Source organism: Podarcis filfolensis (genome assembly GCF_964270895.1).
Source record: "Podarcis filfolensis genome assembly, chromosome: 5".
Lineage (NCBI taxonomy): Eukaryota > Metazoa > Chordata > Lepidosauria > Squamata > Lacertidae > Podarcis > Podarcis filfolensis.
This window is the reverse complement of record NC_139608.1, coordinates 8,605,800-8,629,746: the sequence shown is the minus strand read 5'-3', so window position 1 is coordinate 8,629,746 and position 23,947 is coordinate 8,605,800. Positions and strand designations below refer to the sequence as shown.

At 47.3% G+C, this 23,947-nt stretch overlaps 1 protein-coding gene across 1 annotated transcript; it reads right to left on the bottom strand.

Moving 5' to 3' along the window:
* Nucleotides 1-6,218: 6,218 nt before the first annotated feature.
* Nucleotides 6,219-17,990, bottom strand: FETUB (fetuin B). The gene is made up of 7 exons (XM_083612924.1): nt 17,667-17,990; nt 16,295-16,405; nt 14,203-14,290; nt 13,426-13,592; nt 11,032-11,145; nt 8,778-8,867; nt 6,219-7,364 (listed from the first exon to the last, which is right to left on the bottom strand). Exons 1-7 carry the CDS (start codon nt 17,901-17,903, stop codon nt 6,786-6,788), a joined length of 1,386 nt encoding a protein of 461 aa, XP_083469050.1. The 5' UTR covers nt 17,904-17,990; the 3' UTR covers nt 6,219-6,785.
* Between the last annotated feature and the right edge of the window lie 5,957 nt (nt 17,991-23,947).

Sequence of the window (23,947 nt, the reverse complement as noted above, 5' to 3'; positions counted from 1 at the left end):
TTAATAGTAACAAAGATTAATTTTTTCCTAAACTTCCTTATTTTTTTTTATTAAAAAGCATATTTTTACTGATAATTGTAATATTTCTTGTAAACTCATTAAAGGTTCCAATCCCATCAAATGGGATATACATTTTGCTAAGTAATAAATCAAATCAAATAAACAACAGAAATAGGCAGTCTTGCACGGAGCTGGGGTGAGTTTGACTTGCTCTTTGTGCTGAATCCAAAACTATGGCTTTTTGAGAGCCCCCTAGAAACCTAAGAGGGGAACAAGATCTATTGGAATGTTACTGCTATAATCCTTTCCATCTCATGAATCTCATATATTCATAGATTTGTGGGAGGAGGGTTATTGTTTTGTTTTTATTATGCATTTTGTGTTTTTGTCTTGTATCCTTATGCTGTGAACCATCCCAAGATCTTCAGATAAAAGGCAGTACAGTGGTACCTTGGGTTAAATACTTAATTCGTTCTGGAGGTCTGTTCTTAACCTGAAACTGTTCTTAACCTGAAGCACCACTTTAGCTAATGGGGCCTCCTGCTGCCGCCACACTGCCGGAGCCCGATTTCTGTTCTTATTCTGAAGCAAAGTTCTTAACCTGAAGCACTATTTCTGGGTTAGAGGAGTGTGTAACCTGAAGTGTATGTAACCTGAAGCGTATATAACCCGAGGTACCAATGTGTACAGATTTAATAAATGTAATAATAATAATATATCACAAAGACGCCACCATCTTCAGTGACCTTCATTCTAAGGAAGCCATGCCTGAGCTGTGGACTGGCATTTCTGAGTCTCCCACTGCTTGGAAATTGGGGTGCACATAACATTGGCCTTTTGGGGCAGTTGCCTATTGGGCAATGCGGCGCTGCAACAGGCTCACATGTCCAGCGACCAAATTCCTCCCCAGCTTTGCGAAAGGTTCGGTGCTCACACAGCCTGGCTCTGCTTATCTTGTTTTCTTTGAACCTTTGTATATTGAATTTGGCACCCGTGTCATTTTTAAAAAACTTACTTGCCTATTAGATTCACATGAGAGAAAAGCAGAAGCAGGTTGTGTTGCCAAATCAAAGACACAATCTTTGCTCTTTTGTATTTGGACATTGTCACTCTCAGCTTGCGTGCGTGCACGCACGCACACAGCCTACAAAAGGGATGCCCATTATTTTACAGGGTGGCCTCCATTGCTCATTCAAGGAAGAGAGTTGTTCGCAAGTGCCTGCTGTTGCTTCATTCAGGGACCAGGGTTCATGTGGTATCAACCCTGCCTGCCATCTTTAAATTGCAGAGTGGCTTGATCCATTGGTCAGATGCTAGTCAAACAAAACCACGAAGGGTGTTACCCTGGAGAAAGCAAAACCTGCTTGGCATCTGTCTGTTTCGGGAGACAATGGAGAAGTGCTTCACTGTCAAACTGTTGGAAGGTTGCAGCATCTGCTGTAGCTGTGGAGACCGATATCAGAGAGACATGTTTTGTTGCAGCTGGGGCAGATGAAGGTGTGCTGCTGCAGATGCAACATGGCGTTTCTTCTCTCTGCGCTCCTCCCAGTGACCATTCTTCCTGTGGTCACTGCTGTGGATACATGACCTGACTGTCTGTCTCCAGGCACTGCGGCCGTCACGGCAGGATTGATGTTGCCAGCCTTTGTGCCATGTTTGCAGACATCTTTGTAATGCCCCATCTGCCCGTGGGACTGGTGCCCAAAGCCAACTCCCCATAGAGCGTGTCCTTGGGGGGAAGCAAAACAGGGGAGGGGAAAATAACCTCAACCCTCACTCATCACAGTCCAGTGGAGTGCTCAGGGTTCCCTTACTCTGAGATCAGGGCTATGGGCATACATTGAATAAATGCCTAGACTCTTTGACATCCTTGCCGAAAGTGCATCGTGAGCATGATTCCTCCCTCCTCCATGCACTGGGGAGAAGGGCATTCATTCCCCACAAAGACGACCCCTGAAAATAAGAAGCCCAAACTTACCCGCAAAAGGATCAGCCTCTCGGGACCCGTAAGCGACACGCCTGGGGACGCAGAGTGTGCTTTAAGGGAGCTTATTCTACCTGATCCTATCACTGCACTAAAAATAGCATTCAGGGGCCTTCTGAGTCGATGCACAAGAAGGAGGGCAGTAGCAGAGGCCCTGCATGATCTTCAGGAGTTTTATCAGCATGCGGGAGATTACATGGGAGGCTGGCAAGGGTCAGGCTGTTCTTATTCCCTGCGGGTGGGGGAAGGAAGGGCCTACTGGGACTGTGCTCAAGTCAAGGGCCACACTTGTCTCCTTTTCTGTACCATTGCAGCCTGCAGAAACCATGGATCCCTGGCTTTGGGCATCAGAACAGAACAAAGCTGTCAGAAGTGCTAGGAGCTCACCTTACCCCTTCTGTGCTCTGTGAAGACTTTCACCAGGAAAGCCCCCACAGAGGTACATGGGTTGATGCTCAGCAAGACACCGACTTGTTTCATTTATTAAAGAAGAAAAAAGATATAGCATCAGTGTAACTAAGGCAGCTGTCTTGATCCCTGGTTGAGAAATGTAAACAGAAAATGAATGATTTATGCAGAAATGGAGCCAGAACAGAATAGCAAAAGCAGAACGTTGGATTCAAGCTGGTTGGAATAGCAGGTGTTGCCCAAGTATCACAAAGGGTAGTTGTGTGGGTGTTATGGACCCACTGGAGGAACGAAGGTGCATGGCTGAAATAGCAGGTGTATGTATAAAGGTAAAGGTTCCCCTGACCATTAGGTCCAGTTGTGGACGACTCTGGCGTTGTGGCGCTCATCTTGCTGGCCGAGGAAGCCGGCATACAGCTTCTGGGTCATGTGGCCAGCATGACTAAGCTGCTTCTGGCGAACCAGAGCAGCGCACGGAAACGCCATTTACCTTCCCGTCGGAGCGGTACCTCTTTATCAACTTGCACTTTGACGTGCTTTTGAACTGCTAGGTTGGCAGGAGCTGGGACTGAGAAACGGGAGCTCACCCTGTCGTGGGGATTCGAACAGCTGACCTTCTGATCGGCAAGCCCTAGGCTCAGTGCTTACACCACAGCGCCACCCGCGTCCCTAGGTGTGTGAAATGTCAAAATACATATATTAGGGTAAATTATATTGGGCATAAATATGAGTATATTCATGAAATGGCCAATGAGTGCATTAGTGGTCGGATGACTGACAAGCTCTTCTGCAGTTTGTTTTAATGTTTTCCCAAATTGTCATTTTTTTAAAAAAAGAAGTGCCTTAAGCATACAAGTCCACTGGTAATCAGCCTTTTTCTGCTTTGCACTGACCTGTAATAGATTCCTTGGTGTGCCTAAAGACTGTTTTTGTATCTTGTTGCTGACAAAGAGGATGCACTGGGCAGAATCTGAAATGCACTCCTGTTCCATTTCTCTGTCTCGCAGCGTGTCTGTTTTTAACAGAATCCCATGGCTCTTCTGCTGCTCCGTATAAAGGTATTCATCCCTCCCAAATGTGCTATAGTCTCTGGTCAAACAGGGGTTGATCATGCTTCTAAACTTTGCAAATACTTATTTGATTGGATGGCATTGTGGGACAGAAATCAGGTATAGTGCTTGCGTAAAATGGGCAAAGTATTGCTCCACACACGGTGTCTGGCCTTGCCCACAATTCCATGGTGGAGGCTTTCCATAGCCCCTCCTGAAAAAGTTCAGGCAGGGGAAAGGGAGGGAATGAGGCACAAATACCAGGGCCAGGGCCTTCTCAGTGATGGCTCCGACCTGGTGGAATGCTCTGTCCCATGAGACCAGGGCCCTGCAGGATTTAACCTCCTTCCACAGGGCCTGTAAGACAGAGCTATTCCACATGGCTTTCAATTTGAACTTAGCCTGATCTTTTATTCCCCTTCCTTCCCTCCCCCTCTCCTTTTTATGAAGATTACCCACTCTGGGATCCCACAGCTAATTCTCCCTTGGTCTCCTCGCTGGCCCAAATAGGACTAATTTAGCCGGCTAGCCCTGGTGATCACCTAATGTTTATTGGATGGATTTCCCCCCTAAATTGATTTTTGATTTTATTGTTATTCACGTTTTATACCTTATTTTATGCTGTTTTTTTGTAGCATCAATTAAGCGTTTTAAATTTGTTGTTAGCTGCCCTGAGCCTGGTTTTCTGAACCAGGAAGGGCGGGATATAAATAAAATTTTATTATTATTATTATTAATCCTCCAGATGCTTTCCAGGGGGGTCTGGGAAGTTCACTGTATCCCACAGTGTTGCACAATCCTGTGTCTGCCAATTTGGAAGGCAAAATGGCAGCAATTTGGGAGTGTGCCCCCACCATGGAGGAGACACCATCACCATCATGATTTGCGGAAGGTTCCTCCTCAATCTGGACAATAGGCGTTAATCAAGAGGTGCTCATATGCAAATAGGTTGCAATCAATCAGCTGCCAAAAGAACAGGGACTGAAGGTATTTGAATGGTTTCCTGAAATTTGAGAATCCCTACCGCAGCCGTGAAAAGAAAGGGGGAGGACAAGGTGCTTTTTTGTGCTCTCTGATGGTTTTCTAATGGTCTTTTTTCGCCTCTCCTCCTCTACATAATGAAGAGACGTGTGTAGTTGCTACTCTGCTAGACAATTTGAAAAAAAAGGGGGGGGGTTTGATTTATGCTTTACAAGGAATTTAATAAGGTTTTGCTGTGCCGCTGGACATACGATGCAACAGGAGTGGGAAACCTGATTTTAAGAAATTGTGTTAAATTAAAGTAATTTGGTTTGAAATAATTTGGAAAATTAATAAAAATGATTATTAAAAAAAGTATTGCTCCACACACACACACACACCTTTTTGCTAGGCAATAAAATGGGAGATGATTTTTGGGCACAGGGCAAAACTCAGTGTGTGTGTGTGTGTGTGTGTGTGTGTGTGTGTCTGGCAACCATCAGAGCTGCTCCCATTAGCTGCAAGACACTCCTTTTTAAAAAATAAAATAAAATATAGAAGTGTCACTGTCACAAGAGGTTCTGGGTTTAGAAAGAGAGAGGTTTCTGCTCTGTGATGGAAGGCACTCTTGGCCTCACCCCTGAAAGCTAAAGCTATGCTATATTATAACACGGTACCATTCTGGGCAAAGATGAAAATGAAAAAAGGCCAACATGACCATTGGGACAAGCATGAATGGAAGCACAGATGCTGACCCAATGAGTTTTTCTCTCCCATGCCTGCTATATGAGTTTTACTCCCAGAGCCGGTCCGGACATTAGGTGGACTCAGGCTGCTGCCTCAGGTGGCAGTGGCATGGCAGGGCAGCACCTCCCATTTTGCCTCAAGCGGTGAAACAGGATGAGCTCCCCTGTTCACTCCTCCACCTTGAAAATCTTGGGGAGGGATTTCCCCCTTTCATCCTCAGCCACCTCCCCCAGGCTGAAGGTGAAATTTCTCCTGTGAGAATATGTTATGTACTAAGCTTGGATCCTAGAACAATAGGCAAATAGGATCCTAGAAGGGGACGCGGGTGGCACTGTGGGTTAAACCACAGAGCCTAGGGCTTGCCGATCAGAAGGTCGGCGGTTCGAATGCTCGTGGCGGGGTGAGCTCCCGTTGCTCAGTCCCTGCTCCTGCCAACCTAGCAGTTCTAAAGCATGTCAAAGTGCAAGTAGATAAATAGGTACCTCTCCGGCAGGAAGGTAAACGGCATTTCCGTGCGCTGCTCTGGTTCGCCAGAAGCGGCTTAGTCATGCTGGCCACATGACCCGGAAGCTGTACGCCGGCTCCCTCAGCCAATAAAGCGAGATGAGCGCCGCAACCCCAGAGTCGGTCACAACTGGACCTAATGGTCAGGGGTCCCTTTACCTTTACCTTTAGGATCCTAGAATGCAACAACTGATTGGCTTGCAGGAAAAGACCAATCAGGCTCCAGGAGGGAAGCAGAATCAGCCAATCAGATGGACCTCATTGTGTAAATAATGTATATAAAAACCTGAGGGTTGGGGGGGCAATTCAATCACTGTTTTACAAGCTGCAATTAAGAGCATGAAATCACTACAGGACTCCGAGTATATTTCAGAATATATGTCTCATCTCTCTCACTCTACATGAAAGACACCTCCAGTACATCCTGGTTTCCTCAGGCTGAACTGCCCCAAACACACACTTCACGGTTACCACCTGGAGGCCTTGAGGTCTAGAGGCCTGCTTTGTTTTTCAAAGCAAAAATGAGAAAGGTCTGGTTTCCAAAACAGCCACTCTAGAGGCAGTAATGTCACACCGCTCGTTTATTGAGTATTGTTAAGCTTCCTTGCAGCAGAGAAAACGTCGTTCTCACATTCACAAGGACAAGGAGGTCAGGGATGGGCGGAGAAAAGAAAGGAAAAACAGAAATCTCTGGCCACCATGTTGTTTAGATTCATGAAAATATTCCACCCACCGCAGGGACTAAAGAATGCACAGCTGAGCTGTGAACGTTTGGGGCTTTTCAAGTGCTGCTTTTGGGATGCTATAAGGCCCAAGATGGGCTCCCTATTCACTGTCAGTCATTCCTTCCCTCTGTGGACTTTGGTCCAAACAGCATGGGAATACTATAAGAGGGAGCTCATTTGGCAAAGCATTAACATTAGTACCACAAAGATTCCTCTGCTGCCCTTTGTGTCAATTCACTGCACAACCAGTTGGAATTTTTTTAATATTACCTTTTGTGGTGAGAGATTATAATGACCATCTTTTTCTCCTCCTCCCTTCCCTTCCTCCTCCAAAACCGCTCCTCTCATGCTGTGAGGATGCGGTACCACATGTTGAATAGCTTTTGGGGATTCTACAGTACCCAAACTTTAGGCCTTCTTGGGCTCTGGGGGCAATTTTATCACAGGCCTTTGGGGCAGCTCAACACCAGGGATAGTTATTGTGCTGTCTCCTGGACACGTAGCTGAGTTTGAAAACCCAACAGGGAATGCAAAGATGTTTGGCTTAGCCAGTGGTTTGCCCGGAGCACCATATATATCAGGGCGGCTGACTTGAGGGGTTCCTGTTGGGCTCTCTACCCTGGGGGGAACGGGTTCCCCATCTAAGTGTTCAGGTTGAATTTCTGGCAGGGAATGTAGAGATACATGTTCGTTTGAAGGAGGGAGAACAACCACACGGCCTAGTGTTTCTGGCTGGCCTGGTGGACTCTGGTGCTCATGCGAGTGGTTCCCGTGATGTTTGTGGTGGTGGCGGCGATGGCCGTGGCTGTGGCCGCGGCCATGACCATGACTGTGACCGTGACCCTGACGGTGACCATGATCGTGGCCATGGCCATGTCCGTGCCCTTTCTGGTGATGGAGTTCTTCACTGCTTTTGTGATCTTCGCGGTGTCCTTCCTGCCCAGGTTTAGGTCCAGGTTGTGGATTCTTATCATCCGTGTCAAGTGGCTAATAGGGAAAAAAATATTAGAATTGTTCATTCTGAATCACTTTGCAATTCCCCCCCCCCATCTTTATATACGTATGCATTTATTGGGACTTATCTTCCACCCAAAGCGGGTGTCGCTGTGGTCTAAACCACTGAGCCTCTTGGGCTTGCTGATCAGAAGGTCGGCGGTTCGAATCCGCACAACGGGGTGAGCTCCTGTTGCTCTGTCCCAGCTCCTGCCAACCTAGCAGTTTGAAAGCACACCAGTGCAAGTAGATAAATAGGTACTGCTGCAGCAGGAAGGTAAACAGCGTTTCTGTGCACTGCTCTGGTTTCCGTCACGGTGTTCCGTTGCACCAGAAGCGGTTTGGTCATGCTGGCCACATGACACGGAAAGCTGTCTTGGTTCTACTGGTTGGCAACCAAGGCTTTCCTCCAGCTTCCCAGAGTGGATGGCACCCAGGGATTGGGCAGTGGGAAATTTGTGGAACATCCTCACCTGAGAGCCTTCCCTGGCACCAGAGCTGATATCTTTTCAGCACCAGGTGAAAAATACCATTTAGTTCTCCTGGAGGTTTTAAGCTCTGAGCTTTAACACATTCAATCTGGTGTTTTCAAAGGATATTCTTATTGGAGTTTCTGTTGTTGGCTGATTCTGCCCAGTTTCATTTAGCAGGCGACTAAAATTTAGGAGGCTCTTTCTGACAGGAAGAGATGTTTGACAGTGGAATGGGCTACTTCAGAAGGTGATGGACTCTCCTTCGCTGAAGGATTGTAAACAGACATTGGGTGGCCGTGTGTCAGGGATTCCTTCGCTGTGATTCCTGCATTGCAGGGAATTGATGACGCTTTAGACCCCCTCCAGCTCTACGAACCCATGATATAAATGCCTTGCATATGCTCATTTACTGTGGGTTATTACTTCCAGAAAATAATGCGGCAGCTAGACTGGTGACTGGGAGTGGCTGGCAAGACCACATGACACCAGTTCTGAAGGACCTACATTGGCTCCCAGTACATTTCCGAGCACAATTCATAGTGTTGTTGCTGAACTTGAAAGCCCTAAATGGCCTCGGCCCAGTATACCTGAAGAAGTGTCTCCACCCCCATCATTCTGCCCAGACACTGAGATCCAGCACCGAGGACGTTCTGGCGGTTCCCTCACTGCGAGATGTGAAGTTACAGGGAAACAGGCAGAGTGGCGCCCGCCTTGTGGAACACCCTCCCAGCAGATGTCAAAGAAATAATCAACTACCTGACTTTTAGAAGACATCTGAAGGCAGCCCTGTTCAGGGAATTTTTCAAAGTTTGATGTTTTATCCTGTTTTTAATACTCTGTTGGGAGCTGCCCAGTGTGGCTGGGGAAGCCCAGCCAGATTGGTGGGGTATAAATAATAAATTATTATTATTATATGCCTGACTGAGCCACATACCTTTGGGGGGTAGAGTTCACACTGCGCGCTGACATACTTCTGATGATCTACCTGGCTGTTCACCACGGAACCTCTGCACAGGCCTGTCTCCTACGAAATAAACCAGATCCCTCCATCAGGAAAGCACGAGCGATAAAAAAACAACAAGCCTGCCTAGGCTGTAGGTTCTAATAACTAAAGCGGTCGTGGGGAACCTTTCCGTCCTTGGAGCGAATGTGATGGAGCTGGGATGGCCACAGGTCAACAATGTACTTCCAAACACAATATTTTTCTCTGGCACCCGCAGGTTCTCATTCCCACACCTCTACTGAAATTAGGCTTGGCAGAAGCCTTCTTTAGCCAATGAAAGCCTAACTTGGGTGTGGGATGCAACTTGGGGGGTGAGGGAGGAGGTTTCAGCTGGGGTTTGGGGAGCTGTGGCATGTGCATGGCGCCCGCAACAGGTTCTCCAGGTTGCAAATGGGTCCATATGCCCAAAAAAGGTTGGCGACGCGTGTCTCAGTTGCGCATTCACCAGAGATTGAGAGACAGGGAGGGATAGTGGCAACCACGTGCACAAGTCCAACTATGTAATAATAATAATAATAATAATAATAATAATAATAATAATAATGATGATGATGCGCATACCGCCCTATACCCACAGTAGAAAGCCTGGAGGCTTAGGCAAACACCCAAAAGGGACGTGGGTGGTGCTGTGGTCTAAACCACAGAGCCTAGGGCTTGCTGATCAGAAGGTCAGCGGTTCGAATCCCCGTGACGGGGTGAGCTCCCATCGCTTGGTCCCTGCTCCTGCCAACCTAGCAGTTCGAAAGCACATCAAAGTGGAAGTAGATAAATAGGTACCACTCCGGCAGGAAGGTAAAAGGAGGTTCCATGCGCTGCTCTGGTTCACCAGAAGCGGCTTAGTCATGCTGGCCACATGACCCAGAAGCTGTACGCCGGTTCCCTCGGCCAATAAAGTGAGATGAGCGTCACAACCCCAGAGTCGGTCATGACTGGACCTAATGGTCAGGGGTCCCTTTAGGCAAACATCCAGGGCATGAATGGGGAGTCTGGAGTTGTCAAGGACAGTTCTTCTTATGCTCTCTACTCATATCTTTGGAGAAGAAGGGGGGGGATGGTGCAAAAATGTTCTGCTTCTGGGTTTGCCAAACTTGAGTCTCCAGCTGTATTTGGACTGCAACTCCCATCATCCCTAGCTAACGGATGTCCCTTTCAACATCTATATGCAGCCGCTGGGAGAGATCATCAGGGGGTTTGGGCTGGGTGTTCATCAGTATGCAGATGATACCCAGCTCTACCTCTCTTTCAAATCAGAACCAGTGAAGGCGGTGAAGGTCCTGTGTGAGTGCCTGGAGGCGTTTGGAGGATGGATGGAGGCTAACAGATTGAGGTTGAATACTGACAAGACAGAAGTACTGTTCTTGGGGGACAGGAGGCGGGCAGGTGTGGAGCATTCCCTGGTCCTGAATGGGGTAACTGTGCCCCTGAAGGACCAGGTGCGCAGCCTGGGAGTCATTTTGGACTCGCAGCTGTCCATGGAGGCACAGGTCAAATCTGTGTCCAGGGCAGCTGTTTACCAGCTCCATCTGGTATGCAGGCTGAGACCCTACCTGCCCACGGACTGACTCACCAGAGTGCTGCATGCTCTGGTTATCTCCCGCTTGGACTACTGCAATGTGCTCTACGTGGGGCTACCTTTGAAGGTGACCCGGAAACTACAACTAATCCAGAACGCGGCAGCTAGACTGGTGACTGGGAGCGGCCGGCAAGACCACATAACACCGGTCTTAAAAGACCTACATTGGCTCCCAGTACGTTTCCGAGCACAATTCAAAGTATTGGTGCTGACCTTTAAAGCCCTAAACGGCCTCGGTCCTGTATACCTGAAGGAGCATCTCCACCCCCATCGTTCTACCCGGACACTGAGATCCAGTGCTGAGGGCCTTCTTGCGGTTCCCTCACTGCGAGAAGCCAAGTTACAGGGAACCAGGCAGAGGGCCTTCTCGGTAGTGGCGCCCTCCCTGTGGAACGCCCTTCCACCAGATGTCAAAGAGAACAACAACTACGAGACTTTTAGAAGACATCTGAAGGCAGCCCTGTTCAGGGAAGCTTTTAATGTTTGATGTATTAGAGTATTTAAATATTTTTTTTTTTGGAAGCCACCCAGAGTGGCTGGGGAAGCCCAGCCAGATGGGCGGGGTACCCCCCCCCCCAAAAAAAATTCAGCACCAAGTGAAGGAATACTCACGGCCGTTTCACGTGGGAGGAGTTCGCAATTGGAGATGTCGGGGACACCCTTGCCTTTGGTGCAAGATGTCTCCTGGATCGTATATTCTATTGAGTTCGAAGGCCCAATAACCCACTGTGCAAAAGGGCAGAGGCAACGGGTTAGAGCAGTCTGTGTCATCTGGATGAAGTGCAAGCAATATAGAAGACAACAGCCCTCTTACATTCCTGTTGGCCCTCCGCCTCACTCCCCAGCAACTGGTGCAATTAATAATAATAATAATATTTTTTATTTATTTATACTCCGCCCTCCCCAGCCAGGGCCGGGCTCAGGGCAGCTAACACCAAATATGAATTACAATAAAATTACAATAAAATGTAATAGAAACATCATCATTATCAACAAACAAACAGTTAATTAAAATACAGCTTAAAATGCAACCTCATTTTAGTAGTAGCCCATAAATCAAGGCCATAAAGGGAGGAAACATCAGATATTCACCCAAGCCAGCTATCCATGCTGGTTCTACATGGGCCAGCAAAAAAGCCAAGGGGAAATTTATATACCAAATCTCATATAAGGGGTTAGAGTGAGTCTAAGCCAAAGGCCAGGCGGAACAGCTTCGTCTTGCAGGCCCTGTGGAAAGATGTCTAATTCCGCAGGGCTCCAGTCTCTTGTGACAGAGCATTCCACTAAGTCAGGGCCAGGGCTGAAAAGGCCCTGGCCCTAGTTGAAACCAATCTAACCTCCTTGAGGTTTGGGACCTCCAAAGTGTTGTTATTTACGGACCTTAAGGTCCTCCGCGGGGCACACCAGGAGAGTGCTACTTTTATTTTTATTTTTTTAAATAATTTTTATTAACTGGCCAATCACATCAAATTAAATCACATCACATAGATTCCAAATTACAAAGCCAAATTTTTAAAATTTTGTTGGGGGAACCCATACTTCAAGATCCAAAGGGGGATTCAGATCATCTTCTTATTACTGCGTTAATGTCCAAATCAGTCCCAATCAGTCCAAACAAAATTCATAATTCTATTCAGTCTTATCTTGGTGTTTCCACATCATATCTTGTTCATATAATTTCTATTTTTCCTTTACAATCTCTTCTGTTAGTCTCCTTAAGCTGATAAGCAAAATAATAATCCTGTGTGGATTTCCCGTTCCTCCACTAAGTCCAGATGGTTTCCATATATCTCCTTCGTAGATAACATCGCTCTTTCCATCATAAATTTGGCATTTTTCGCTCTTGAGTCCCACTGAGACGTATGTAAACAACTCTATTTCTCTCTTTCTCCTCCCAGACCCAAGAGCTCCAACAATGCCTCCCAAAATGGCGACGGCATTTTTAACTGCGTCATTCCAAAACTCTTAGCTTTCCAGCTTCGTCTTGAAACATTGCTTTGGTTCGAAAGTTTATCTCCACACAGCCTTAAATCCACAGCTTAAGTCCTTAGTTCCTGACTCATTTGGGGAGGGGATTCTTGTTAAATCACATAATGAAAGGCAGGTTTTTTTTTCCCCTCCCCCCTCAAGTCATACCGTATCTTGACGTATCTTCTCATATTTTATTCTTGTCTTGTTATCAGAGATCTCTTCTGTCAGCAGTCTTTACTCCCCTTTTTCCTTGAAGCATGTGCAATTTATCTCGTCCAAATTGTTTCTTTTGAAGATGCTTGCAACTAGCAGCGCGAATCAGGGACAGCGTTCAGGAGTGCCGAAATCCCACAGGAGGGCTTTGTGCCTAGTGCCCCCACCCCCACAAATTCGGGGGTGGTATAGGGCACAGCAGGCAAGGGCCGTCCCCCCCACCATCCTGGGGGGGTTAAGGAGGCTAATTACCCCCATCATAGCCTCCAAATTACCTCGTGTGGGTCGGAGAGATGTTATTGTCAGCCATCTTCCGATGCGCCACCTAGTGGCCCCCGAGAGTGCTACTTTTATATCCAATTTTTTCTCCAAGGAGCTGAAGCTTCTTCTCCTCTTCATTTTAACCTTACGACAACCCTGTGAGGTAGGTTAGACTGAGAGAAGGTGACCCTGTGAGCTTCGTGGATGAGTGGGGCTTTGAACCCTGGTCTCCTAAGTCCTAACCATGCCATCATGCTGGTATTATAAAGTATTGTGCCCCCAAACATGGAATTTCCAGTTATTCGTGGCTTATAGATAGCAAGAAGGCCTCTAGGCAACGAAATCAACTATCCTGTGACGAATGGGGGCGTGCGTGATGGAGAAAACTTCCTCTCTAAATGGCAACGCTGCAGTCTTCCAGGTATTTGTTAGACTCCAACTCCCATCAGCCAGAGTCAGCATGGCCAAGGATCAGGGATTATGGGAGTTGTGGTCCAGCGAGATCCAGAAGGCCACAGGTTCCCTGTTCCTGCTTTCAAGGATGTCCAGTCGCAAACTTACCTGTGACCGTGCCTTGGTGACGTTGAGGAGGGCAAAATAATGAGCATGGTTGTTTTCTAAGTTGAATTTGGCAAGGCTCTCTGCTGCCGCCTCCTGGAACCTGGTTTCAGTTGGGTCCCCGGGAACTGGGCAGTCAGGACAAACCTTTGCGATAGCCTTTGATGAAACTATTTAGAAAACAAACAAGCATAGTTGGACTTGCACAGTTAAATGTTCTTTTACGCAGGCCAGTAAATTAGTGGGCAAGCGGAAGTGGTAAAAGGCCTTTGCTTCCTAATCTTGTTAAATAAAGACACGTCTTTGGTTTGCTCGTGGACCTTCAGTTTTATTGAGCATTCTTTCTGGTTTGTTACTTCCTATGTGTTACAGTGGGGACGCGGGTGGCGCTGTGGGTTAAACCACAGAACCTAGGATTTGCCAATCAGAAGGTCGGCGGTTTGAATCCCCGCGACGGGGTGAGCTCCCGTTGCTCGGTCCCTGCTTCTGCCAACCTAGCAGTTCAAAAGCACATCAAAGTGCAAGTAGATAAGTAGGTACCACTCTGGCGGGAAGGTAAACGGTGTTTCCATGCGCTGCTCTGGTTCGCCAGAAGCGGCTTAGTCATGCTGGCCACATGACCCGGAAGCTGTGCGTCGGCTCCCTCGGCCAATAAAGCGAGATGAGCGCCGCAACCCCAGAGTCGGTCACGGCTGGACCTAATGGTCAGGGGTCCCTTTACCTTTACCTTATGATTTTCCTTACAAACGTTAATTCAAGCAAATGTATAGAAATACATACGTGGGCGTAAAACGCAGTCGTAGTAACACAGCTGAGAAACGTTCCCGTGGTTATCAGCGTAAACTGTTACTTTGCACTGCCCATAGACCTGGAGCAACAGAAAGGTAAGTGATGTTTGTAGAACTGATTTGTTTTGCCAAACCAGAAACCTTCACCTTTTGCAGACCAAGGAGTCAGCTTAGCCCCCAACTTGCAATGCAGAATCACTCCCCCCTTGCAAAATCTGATATTATTTTTATAATATAATATTATAATATTCTTATTTTTAATCTGAGTATCTGAAGAAGTGTGCATGCACATGAAAGCTTATACCTAGAACAAACTTTGTTGGTCTCAAATGTGCTACTGGACATTTTAAATTTTTTTTTTGTTTATTTGGACTGATATTATTTGTTATTACTTCTCTCTAGCTCTCCATGCATGCAAGTTTTTGTTTTTTTGTTTGTGTTTTGCAGTTTCCACTCAGTTTCACTGGCCTCAAAATGACAGTCTGTATTCCCTCCCCAATTTAGTCTGGATTTGCCCTTTCCCAGAAGTCACCAGTAAATTAAAACAACACCACTTCTGTGGCCAATGACCAATATATGATATTTCAGTGGCCTGTTTTCAAATTAAGCCCTGGCCTGGCAGTACTCTCTGGGCAGAATGATCTATTACACCTCCCTCCCCAATGGGGCTACTCTAAAAACAGCAGGATCCTGCCCCTTTCCCACAGTCCCAAATCATCTCACCACACTCTATACTACCACTGGCATCTGCTTCCCTCACTAGAATTTTCTTTGTATTTGGTGAAGGCTTTGGGGGAGAGAAAGGGAACCGTGCAGACATGTGTAGAAGGTGGGTGATGTGAACCCCTTAACCTTTCTTGTGAAGCAATTCAAATCTGAAATACACTATAGATCTTTTTAGGTCACATCAGATCCTGACTTCGCAAAGCTCTTCCAGATGATTGTACAATGTCATTTTTTTTTGAAATCAGACTTGTTGCTAGGACATAGGTTTTCAACCTTTTTTGAGCCCATGGCTCCGTTGACCAACTACATTCTTTCTGTGGCACCCTGTGCAGCTCAGGACCCCAGTTATTTCACTCCTTGCCTGCAGAGCTAGCAGCCTCTCACCCCTTTTTTGAACACGCTCCCTTGTGGAGGGTTCCTGTAGCCTCCTCTCTTCTCCTTTCTCCTTTGGAGTCCTCTGAGCAGCAGCCGCCGCTGCCCCAAAGAGAGGTGCCTCCTCACGCCACCCCACAGAGGCCTGGAAAGAGGATGCCCCCAGCCTTAGCAACCTGACAGAGACTGGCCAAAGGTGGTTGTGAGGCCAGAACCTTACTCCGAGGCCACATTGACTCCTGGCAACCAGAACCTCCTGGCCAGCCCCAGAGGCACCATTCTCCTGTGGAGCTTGTAGCCAGGGCTGCTGCAACAAACAGCTGTGCAAGCCTTTGGGAGGCAGAGACACATGAAGTCATCAGAGGAGGGAGGGAAGGAAAGAAGGACAGAGGCCAGTGTTGCCCATGGCACCCATGACCATCAATCCAGGCACCCCAGGGTGCCACGGCACACTGGATGAAAACTGCTGCTCTAGGGTGACAGTGAAATTTCATCCACTTTAATTGCACAGTGGGTAGTGCTGTGGGTTAAACCACAAAGCCTAGGGCTTGCCGATCAGAAGGTCGGCGGTTCGAATCCCCACAACAGAGTGAGCTCCCGTTGCTCGGTCCCTGCTCCTGCCAACCTAGCAGTTCAAAAGCACGTCAAAGTGCAAGTAGATAAATAGGTACCACTCTGGCGGGAAGGTAAATGGTGTTTCCGTGTGCTGTTCTGGTTCACCAGAAGCGGCTTAGTTATGCTGGCCACATGACTCAGAAGCTGTATGCCGGCTCCTTCGGCCAGTAAAGTGAGAGGAGCACACAATTCCAGAGTAACCTGCAACTGGACCTAATGGTCAGGGGTCCCTTTACCTTTACCTTTTAAAGTTTCCTAGTATGCACTTGAATTCCTCCCACCAAATAGTGGCTGTTTGGAGGCATTCCTAGCTTAAAAACAAAACTTAGCATGTTCAGTCCTTTTCTGAACTTGGCAGATCAAATACTTACTGTCTCATGGGCGCTTCTGAAACTGCAATCCTTTGCCAGTTTTCCGCTGAGAACGTGGCACACCGTTTCCAGCACATCCAAGGTGAGAAAATACTTAGAGACTTCAGGCTCCTATAGAAGACGGAAGACGATAGGAAGACGAAACCCTTTGCAGCACAACACAGAGCAGAATTTGAAAAGGCAAGCCTGGCTCCCTGCCTTTCACGCAAAACAAATTCTGTAGAACTAAGTAAATTTAACATTGATGTCAACAGAGTTATTCCATGTAAGTTTTGACTGCAGCCTTAGACTTTAGTTCTCCTGGGATTTCAAGGATCACAAGGATCCAAAATGCCTCGTTTTGCAACCATTTATTCGAACAGCTGCTTCTTTTGCAACCATTTATTCGAAACCTATAAAGAAAAGGGTCTCACAGCTAAACTAGAAAGTCCCCCCCCCCCATAAATAATGGCTCTTAGAGTTATGTTTTGGTGTTCTAAAAATGCATGCAGCCAGGTCCTCCTTTCTGAGAGCATATGCTAATCCCTGTGCTGGTGGTCAACAAAGAAGGTTTAAAGACTCTCTCAAGGCAAACTTTTAAAAATGTAGTATAAATACCAACAACTGGGAAACACTGGCCTGTGAGTGCTGCAACTGGAGAACAGCCTTTACCAAAGGTGTAAAGGCTTTGAAGACGCTCAAACTCGGGACGAAAGGGAGAAAGGTGCTAAGAGAAAGGCACACTTGGCAAACCTTCACCATGATCAACTCCCACCCGGAAACCTATGTCCCCACTGTGGAAGGATGTGTGGATCCAGAACTGGCCTCCACAGTCACTTACAGACCCACTGTTAAAACTGTGTTTATGGAAGACAATCTTACTTGGCTACAAGCGATCGCCAAAGAAGAAGATATGATAATAGCACCCAGGACTATTGCATCAGCCCCAACACTTGCTTATTCCTCTGCCTCAGTTTCTCCTCTTTTAAAATGGAGCAATTCTCAGCTAGAATTCAGTAAATATTATACAGGCTGCCGCTTTCATTCTGTACAACTGAAGCCATGGTGAGGCCAGTGCTGGAACATGCAGGCAGATCTGGGATGGCCTGGAGCAGAAGTTTTGAAGCAGAGGTTGGTTGGCCATCTGTCTAGCTGAGATTCCTGTATTCTAGGGGGTTGGACTAGATGACCCTTAGGTTCCCTTCCAGCTCTGCAATTCTACAATTCCAGCATCAGGAGGGCAACATGTTAGCTACTCCTGGTTTGGAGTGTCCACTCAATAGATAGGACAATGGCTCCCCCTTATCTCCCCCTCTTTTATCTAACGTTTTGGAAGGTGGTTGTCCCCGACTGCAATGTAGAGAGCAAAGTCAGAAGCAGGGTAGCTGCTTACCTGTGGAAGTTGCCGGGCATCAAAAATTCGCTGAAGACCAAGCACGTACCCCTTTTTTTCATGGGAATTGATCCAGTCTAGGGCCTGAGCTGCAGCTGCTTTGACTACAGCATTATTGCACCCTGGGGAGAGCAGTCCTGTCAGTGGTGGTCTTGGTAGCTGTTCTGGACGAGGTGGAAGACCAGCTAAGGAACACAATACCTGTATCCCGACCAGGAAGGAAATTAAAAGGGCCATTTTGGAAAGGCCTGGGTACCAGGGAGGGAGATTCTGCAGCCCCTCTGGAAGAGCAGGCTTTGCAGTACACTCAGGTTTCTTTATATACTTTTGAGGTAAGTCACTAATATTTGCTCTTCACCGTGGCCAACACCTTTGAACCTGGACATGCAAACTGCAAACAGTGAGTCAATGATTAGAAGGTTGTGTTCACAGGTTGAAAATGTGATTTTCTAACCAGCTCTGGACCCGTGTCCTTGGCTTCAGATTGAAGTCCGCAGAAAACATCTAGCAGTAATGATGCCAAACTAACCATTTGTTATATAAATTCTGGGCAGGGGCCGGATACAAGAAGATCTATGGTGCAATCCTTTGCAGGTTTACCAAGAAGCAAGTCACACTGTTTCTGAGGAGGATGTTCTGTTACACACCAGAGGCAAGTGTGTATAGGAGCGCGGCCTGGAAGCGAACTTATTACCCAAGCAACACACACTTTACAAGTGTTGGTGCTGACCTTTAAAGCCCTAAACAGCCTTGGCCCAGTATACCTGAAGGAGCGTCTCCACCCCCATCGTTCAGCCCAGACACTGAGGTCCAGCTCTGAGAGCTTTCTGAAGGTTCGCTCACTGTGAGAAGTGAGGTAACAGGGAACCAGGCAGAGGGCCTTTTCGGTGGTGGCGCCCTCCCTCCCATCAGATGTCAAGGAAATAAATAACTATCTGACTTTTAGAAGACATCTGAAGGCAGCACTTTTTAATTTTTAATGTTTGATGTTTTAAATATTCTTTTGGGAGCTGCCCACAGTGGTTGGGGAAATCCAGTCAGATGTGCGGGGTATAAATCATCATCATCATCATCATCATCATCATCATCATCATCATCATAATATGAATCTCAGTGAGAGATTGTGGCAAGAATGGAAGGAAAACACCGTTTGCCACCCCTAAAAGTCATGTTAACTTACCACTGCCAGACTATCTAGAACCACAGAATTGTGGAGTTGGAAGGGACCATGGGAGTCATCTCTGATATGTGGGTGTCATGATCTGGGACCCAGGTAGATGTCGTGGCCCAGGAAGTATGTCAGAACCAAGCACACCAATGCTCTCTGTCTTTTGCTGAGACTGGACCCACCATGGGCCTCTCACTTCACCTTATCAGGTCAGTAAAACATGCCAAGAGCTCGCTGGCCTTCCGCAGAAGACTGGGGGCTGCCATCGATGCCAGGAGAACCACAAATTCTCCTGACCCATGCAAGTCTTCATGTAGCAGATAGCAGAAAAAGGCACATTTTGTGTGACCGTTGCTTAAAGATACCCGTTGCCATAGCAATTAGGAGCAGGCTGTTCTGACCAGTGAAATTTGTTTTAGGCGTCCACAAGCTGTCCATGCGCTCTGTTCTCCAATCATATTGCTGAAAAGGATCATGCATGAGGTGATCCCGGATGCAATTGTTATAAAAGTGTTTTGAATTTTGTATTCGGGTTCCAGAATTTGGAGAATTCCTCTGGACTGCTTATTCTCGCTGCGGCCCGCAATAAATACGAACTCTTTCCACGATGCTGCCGCCTTTATTTGGCTAAAGAGAACCGGCGAACTTCCAGACCCCCCTTTGTAGGGTAACAGTCCAATCCACTGCAATGCAGGCATCTTTTGCCCAACATGGGGCTCACAAACCCATGACCCTGAGGTTAAGAGGCTCATGCTCTACTCAAATCTTAGGCATTTTTGTTTTGCTTACTCCCAGCTACATCAAAGGCTGTTACCTGTTAGGATATTTCCGTTCCACCTTAAAAGGGAGCAGGATGTTTGTATAACACCCTGCGTAAGTTCCTGTCTCACAGGATGTTTATGCTATATGTTCCTTTCGATTCTGCCTGTCTTGCCTGAGCAGTCGGAGGAGACGGTCATGATTTCTTTGTTCTGACCAATGCCTAATAAACTGTATATATGCAGTTCTGCTCTCATGCTGTGCAACTTCTGTTGTGTGAATTCTGCTGAAAGAGTGTGCTCTAAGCCAGAGGCTTAGTGTCGCTGAATTGCTGATATTGCCTGACTACGGGAGGTCGATGGATCGTCCGGCATCCGAGCTTGGGGCTCAGATGGACTCTATCTCCCTGGCAGTATCCCAACAACAGGTTTCGGGCCCAGATTCACGGCACTTGCAGGAGAGTAAAACAGCGACAGACTGCTGAAAGGTATGTGGGAAAAGTGAAAGTAAAGACTTTTCGTTGCCGCGGAAGAAGTCTTTGATGTCCGGCACAATTAATTGGCCTGGGAGCCGAGCCAGAGGCATCGTGATTTATGAGCTGCCAAGATAAGAAGTCTTTGGAGGCATAAAGGCTCACGGCTGGCGTTAAGAGGTGGAATGGAGTCTTTCCAAGCCTCTGAAGCTGCTGAGTGTCCAAAGTTAAATGGCCACAATTATGAGACCTGGGCTAAATGGTGTGAGAGTTTGCTGCGTCAGTTTGGAGTGTGGCATACTGTGTCTGAAGCCCCTCCAGTTCCTCGGACAGAGAAATGGCAGAGCCAGAATTTGAGGGCCATGGATGTTATTGTCTTATCCGTCTCTCTGGAGGAAATAAAGACGCTTGCTGGAAATCTCACGGCACGTGATATGTGGGATGCTTTGAAAAAGGCCCACCAGCCAATAATCCCAGCCCAATGTTTGAATGCATCGGAGGTCCTGGCTGTTTCCCAGAATGCTAGTGAATGCAGGGATGCTGAGGGCACCGATTGCAAGCTGCAGGGGGAGCTGACTGTGATGTCATCCCAGGCAGCATTCCAGCCTCCAGAGGGAGCCAAGGAGTCGGCAGCTGAGAGCTCTGTTTCTCGTGGGAACCAAGGTCAGAGCCTTTGCAGAGGCCGGAAGACCAGACGTAAACAGAGCAAGATGCTTGCAGGTGGCCAGGAGCAGGGGGGCAAGTTGCAAAAGCCCACGCCAGTGGAAAACAAGGCTATGTTAGCTGGCACAGCTCCACCAAAGGCTAAAGGCACGTCTGATGGCCAGGAGCAGGGGGGCAAGTTGCAAAAGCCCTCGCCAGTGGAAAACACGGCTATGTTTGCTGGCACAGCTTCACCAAAGGCTAAAGGCAAGCTGCAAAAGCCCACGCTGGTGGAAAACAAGGTTTTGTTTGCCAGCAAATCTGCTTCGAAGGGGAAGGCCAGGTTTATTGTTGACTCTGCGGCGACGCGCCATCTCACCAAAGACCGCCATCTGTTCATCTCCTTCACACCTCAAGATGGAGAGGTCCAGCTGGCTGATGGAAGGACTTTGCAAGCTACAGGAGTTGGAACTGTGAAACTTGAAAGTCTGAATACGACGATTAGTAATGTTCTTTTTGTTCCAGGAGCTGTGGACAATTTGATTAGTGTACCACAGCTGACTCGGCGTGGTTTTGAAGTTTCCTTCAAGAGGACTATCTGTGTCATCAGAAAAGGCAAAGAGGACATTTTGCATGCAAAGTTGATGGATGGTTTGTTCTGTCTAACTTATGATGATGTTGCTGTATCTAATGCTGATACTTGTTGTGTTGCACAAACTAACAAGGTTCTTCATGCAGGTTGCATTCATGATGCACATCGAAGATTTTGTCACCTCTCTTGGCAAGCGCTAGCCAAGATGCCTGGGTTGGTTGAAGGTTTGGACATCAAACCTTGCAAATTTCACATGAAATGTGTATCTTGTGCAGAGAACAAGGTGAAGGTTGCTCCAAAAGGCAAGGAGTCTAGCAGGCAGGCTTCCAAACCCTACCAGTTAGTTCATGCAGACCTGGTAGGTCCTCTAGCGCCCTCTTTGGGAGGAGCAAGGTACTTCATGGTTCTAATTGATTCTTTTTCCAGGTACATTCATGTGTTTATGCTCGAGCAGAAATCGCAAGCATTTCCTAAGTTCAAGGCATTCTGTGCTTGGTTGGAGAATGCTCATGGTAAACGTATTGGCTGTCTGTTTACTGATCGGGGCGGGGAGTTCACTTCTCAGCAGTTTGAAGCTTTCCTGACTGAGAAGGGAATCCAGCATGACTTGTCAACGCCTAGATCGCCATGGATGAATGGGCTTGCGGAGAGAGCAAATCAAACGTTGCTGCAAGGCATAAAAACCTTGTTGCATGATGCCAACCTCCCTGAGAAGTTTTGGGGGGAGGCTTTGGCGAATTTTGTTTACACTTTTAACAGGAGACTGTCATCACCTATCGGCTGCACTCCCTATGAGAAAATGTTTGGGAAGCAACCTAATGTCAAACACTTGAAAATCTTTGGTTCTGACATGTGGGTGCACTCCCCACAAAGCAACAAGCTTGGGAAGCGTGGGGCACATGGTTTGTTCATGGGGTACGATAAAGGTGCATACAGAGTATGGATGACTAACTCTAAATCCATAAAATTCACAAGGAGTGTTGAGTACAATCCCAAGTGGGGGGAAAATGTGGGAATTTTCCAGAGTTACCCAGAGGAGGATGAAGGTGATGTGAAGAAAGCAGATCATGCTGAGAAAGCTGAGGAAACTGAGGATGATGATGATGATGATGATGATGATGATCAGAGTTCGGATTCCAGTTCAGTGGGCGGCGCTGCTGCTGCTGTCAGTGACAGTGATGACACAGCAGACTACAAGAGCGCAAAGGCCTCAGTCAGACCATCTGATGCGTCTGACAATGAACTGGAAGAACCACTGTTCACCATTGGTCACTTTTCTCCTAAGAAGGAGGAGATGAGTCCAGAAGACTTGCGTCTAGTTCGCAGGTCTGAAAGGGCGACCAAAGGCAAACCTCCAAAGAGATTTGCTGATGAGTTTGCTAAGATGGCAACTGCTGTTCTTAGTAGCTCGGAGAAGGTGTGGGAACCTTCTAGCTTCAAAGAGGTCCAGGAGTTAACCTCTAAAGATGCTGAGCCTTGGCTTAATGCCATGAAGGCTGAAGTTGATTCCTTGAATAGGAACCAAACTTGGGAACTGGTACCGGTAGTCCCAGGAATGAGACTGGTTGGCAGCAAATGGGTCTTCAAGGCCAAGACAGACCAGAATGGCAAGGTTGTCAGACACAAAGCCAGGTTGGTTGCCAGAGGTTTTTCACAGGTACCAGGGCAGGATTACCACGAGACCTACTCACCCACGGTCAAATATGAGAGCATTCGGCTGATGCTCAAGATCGCTGCGGAGGAGAAACTGCATGTTTCCCATCATGACATAAATACAGCTTTTTTGTACGGGATTCTGGGGGAGGAGCTGTACATGCTTCCACCTGACGGGATGCAGATACAGAAGGGAATGGTCTGTAAACTGCGGAAATCCTTGTATGGTCTCAAGCAGAGTGCCAGGTGTTGGAACACAAAACTCACTGAAACGTTGCTTTCTCTAGGTTTTCACCAGGGCAAAGCAGATCCATGTGTGTTTGTCAAGGAGGAGGGGCAAAACAAACTGTATTGTTTATGTTTTGTTGATGATCTTCTGATGTTTTGGAAGAATCAGGCTTTCTACCAAAGCACCCTAGCTCAGCTGAAGGAGCACTTTGACATGAAGGATCTTGGTGAGGTATCCAACTATCTTTCTCTGCAGGTGGAGAGGGACCAAGCAGGTAATTTTCTGGTACACCAAACACAGAAAATTGCTGATGTATTAACCAGGTTGAATTTGGTTGATGCAAACCCAGCAGACACACCGATGGTGACAGGTTACCAGGTAGACAGTACTGCTGAAGCGTTTTCTGACACAACGCTGTACAGATGCATTCTAGGCAAGTTGAATTTCATTGCTAGATGTTCAAGACCTGACATTGCTGTAAGCACTAACCTGCTTAGCAGACATGCTAACAATCCTACTGTTCAGGATTGGAAAGCTCTGAAGCGCATAGCCCGGTATTTGAAAGGGACTATGCACTACAGGCTAAGGTTCACCAGTCAGAAGACTGGAGGTCTTGAAATCTTTGCAGATGCAAGTTTTGGAAGTGACACCACGGATGGTACAAGCACTTCTGGAGTATGCTACATGTACAACCACTGCCTGTTTGACTGGTTGTGCAAAAAGCAGACGACAGTTAGCCTAAGTTCCTGTGAAGCAGAACTCAATG

What these genes read in the sequence shown, in the direction of transcription:
- FETUB (XM_083612924.1), bottom strand. Translation starts at nt 17,903, where the DNA reads ATGGCCCTTTTAATTTCCTTCCTGGTCGGGATACAGGTATTGTGTTCC. An exon ending in ATGCCCGGCAACTTCCACAG is followed by an intron (nt 16,406 to 17,666) that starts GTAAGCAGCTAC and finishes CGTCTTCTATAG; the next exon opens with GAGCCTGAAGTCTCTAAGTA. An exon ending in GTGAACTCTACCCCCCAAAG is followed by an intron (nt 7,365 to 8,777) that starts GTATGTGGCTCA and finishes TTTCCCTATTAG; the next exon opens with CCACTTGACACGGATGATAA.